This window comes from Nansenia antarctica (assembly GCF_963989245.1).
Source record: "Nansenia antarctica genome assembly, chromosome: 13".
NCBI classification, from domain to species: Eukaryota; Metazoa; Chordata; class Actinopteri; order Argentiniformes; family Microstomatidae; genus Nansenia; species Nansenia antarctica.
This window is the reverse complement of record NC_137683.1, coordinates 32,680,567-32,682,358: the sequence shown is the minus strand read 5'-3', so window position 1 is coordinate 32,682,358 and position 1,792 is coordinate 32,680,567. Positions and strand designations below refer to the sequence as shown.

General features: G+C 53.2%; 1 protein-coding gene across 1 annotated transcript in view; it reads left to right on the top strand.

Moving 5' to 3' along the window:
* LOC308169562 (uncharacterized protein) overlaps positions 1–1,546 on the top strand; it is a gene marked incomplete at both ends in the record, with an annotated part of 5,451 nt that extends 3,905 nt beyond the window's left edge. The window contains 4 exons of the mRNA XM_080544244.1: positions 290–325; positions 442–561; positions 778–793; positions 1,440–1,546. Of these exons, the coding sequence (XP_080400370.1) occupies positions 290–325; positions 442–561; positions 778–793; positions 1,440–1,546 (279 nt within the window). The remainder of the gene's footprint in view (positions 1–289; positions 326–441; positions 562–777; positions 794–1,439) is intronic.
* Positions 1,547–1,792: the final 246 nt, after the last annotated feature.

The following is a 1,792-nucleotide window of genomic DNA, read 5'->3' as shown; positions in this document are numbered from 1 at the left end:
ATCTCTCTATCTCTCCCTCCATCCATCCCTCTACCCCTCCATCGCTCTATCTCTCCATCCCTCTATCTCTCTACCTCTCCATCTTTCTATCCCTCCATCTCTCTATCCCTCTTTTTCTCTATCTCTCTATCCCTCTATCTCTCTATATTTCTTATCTCTCTATCCCTCTATCTCTCTATCTCTGTAAGTATGTAAGTTCTGTTTTATTTTTGTAATGGCTACTAATTCTAATATGTGTGTGTGTGTGTGTGTGTGTGTGTGTGTGTGTGTGTGCGTGCGCACGTTTCAGACTTCTGAGCAAGTGGACACCACATCTGAAGAAACGGTATGTGTGTGTGTGTGTATGTGTGTGTGTATGTGTGTGCTTACATTCGCACCTGTATGTTTGAGTGTGTGTGCTCATGAGTGTGTGTGTGTGTGTGTGTGTGTGTGTGTGTGTAGACATCGGAGCAGGTCGGTGTGGAGCGTCACATGATGCATGATGTCACAGACCAGATGAGCCGGGAGGGCGACACCCAGGATGACAGCCACGCCAGAGACACCTACCACACCTACCACAGGGTAACTACGGTTACCGTATTACAGTTAACCGTATTGGGCCCAACACTGACCCCTGGGGGACGCCACAAGCAATGTCCAAACACGTTGAGCAGAAGTTACTCTTCACAAACTGCCCTCTCTTACTTAAATAACTTTTAAACCAATGTAATACTGGTCCCCTGATACCACATCTTTACAGTTTATTGATTAATATGTCATGTTTGATTGTGTCAAAAGCTTTGTGTCAAAAGCGGTACTCTGTGGGGGTTTACTACAACACACACACACTACACACTCACACACACACACACACACACACAAACATATTTACTTTGTCCAGATCATTAATTCCTTCTCTCCTCCTCTCTTCTCATCTCTCCTCCTCTCTTCTCTTCTCTCCTCCTCTCTCCTCTCTTCTCTCCAGAACTGGATGCTGTCCCTGTACACGCCCCAGAGGGTGGTGGGGGGGGCCGCGGGAGAGGCAGGGGGGGTGGAGGCAGGTGTGGCGGTTGGGGGGGTGGAGGTAGGGGGGGTGGAGGTAGTGGGGGTGGCAGGGGGAGAGGCAGGGGGGGTGGAGGCAGGTGTGGAGGTTGGGGGGGTGGAGGTAGGGGGGGTGGAGGTAGTGGGGGTGGCAGGGGGGGAGGTAGGGGGGGTGGAGGTAGTGGGGGTGGCAGGGGGGGAGGTAGGGGGGGTGGAGGTAGTGGGGGTGGCAGGGGGGGAGGTAGGGGGGGTGGAGGTAGGGGGGGTGGCAGGGGGGGAGGCAGGTGTGATTGACAGCCCAGTAGTAGCCGCTGACACAGACTCAGACACAGAGAGTCAAGCAGAAGCAGACAGCAATGAGACAGAAGTAGAAAGCAGTGAGACAGATGGACAACAGGGGGCGCTGTCTCCCCTCACAGCCTGTATGGGGGACGGGGCCGGCCCCACCCGCTGCCATAGCAACGAGCTGGCCTGGGACCTGGGCGACGAGGACCAACACAACACACTGCAGGAGATCTGGCCCTGAGACACACACTCACACACACACACACACACACACACACCCACAGAGAGACACATACACACACACACACACACACACACACACACACATACACAGACACATACATACTCACACACACACACTCACTCACACACTCACACACTCACACACACTCACACACACACACACACACACTCACACACTCACACACTCACACACACACACACACACACACACACACACTCACACACTCACACACTCACACACACA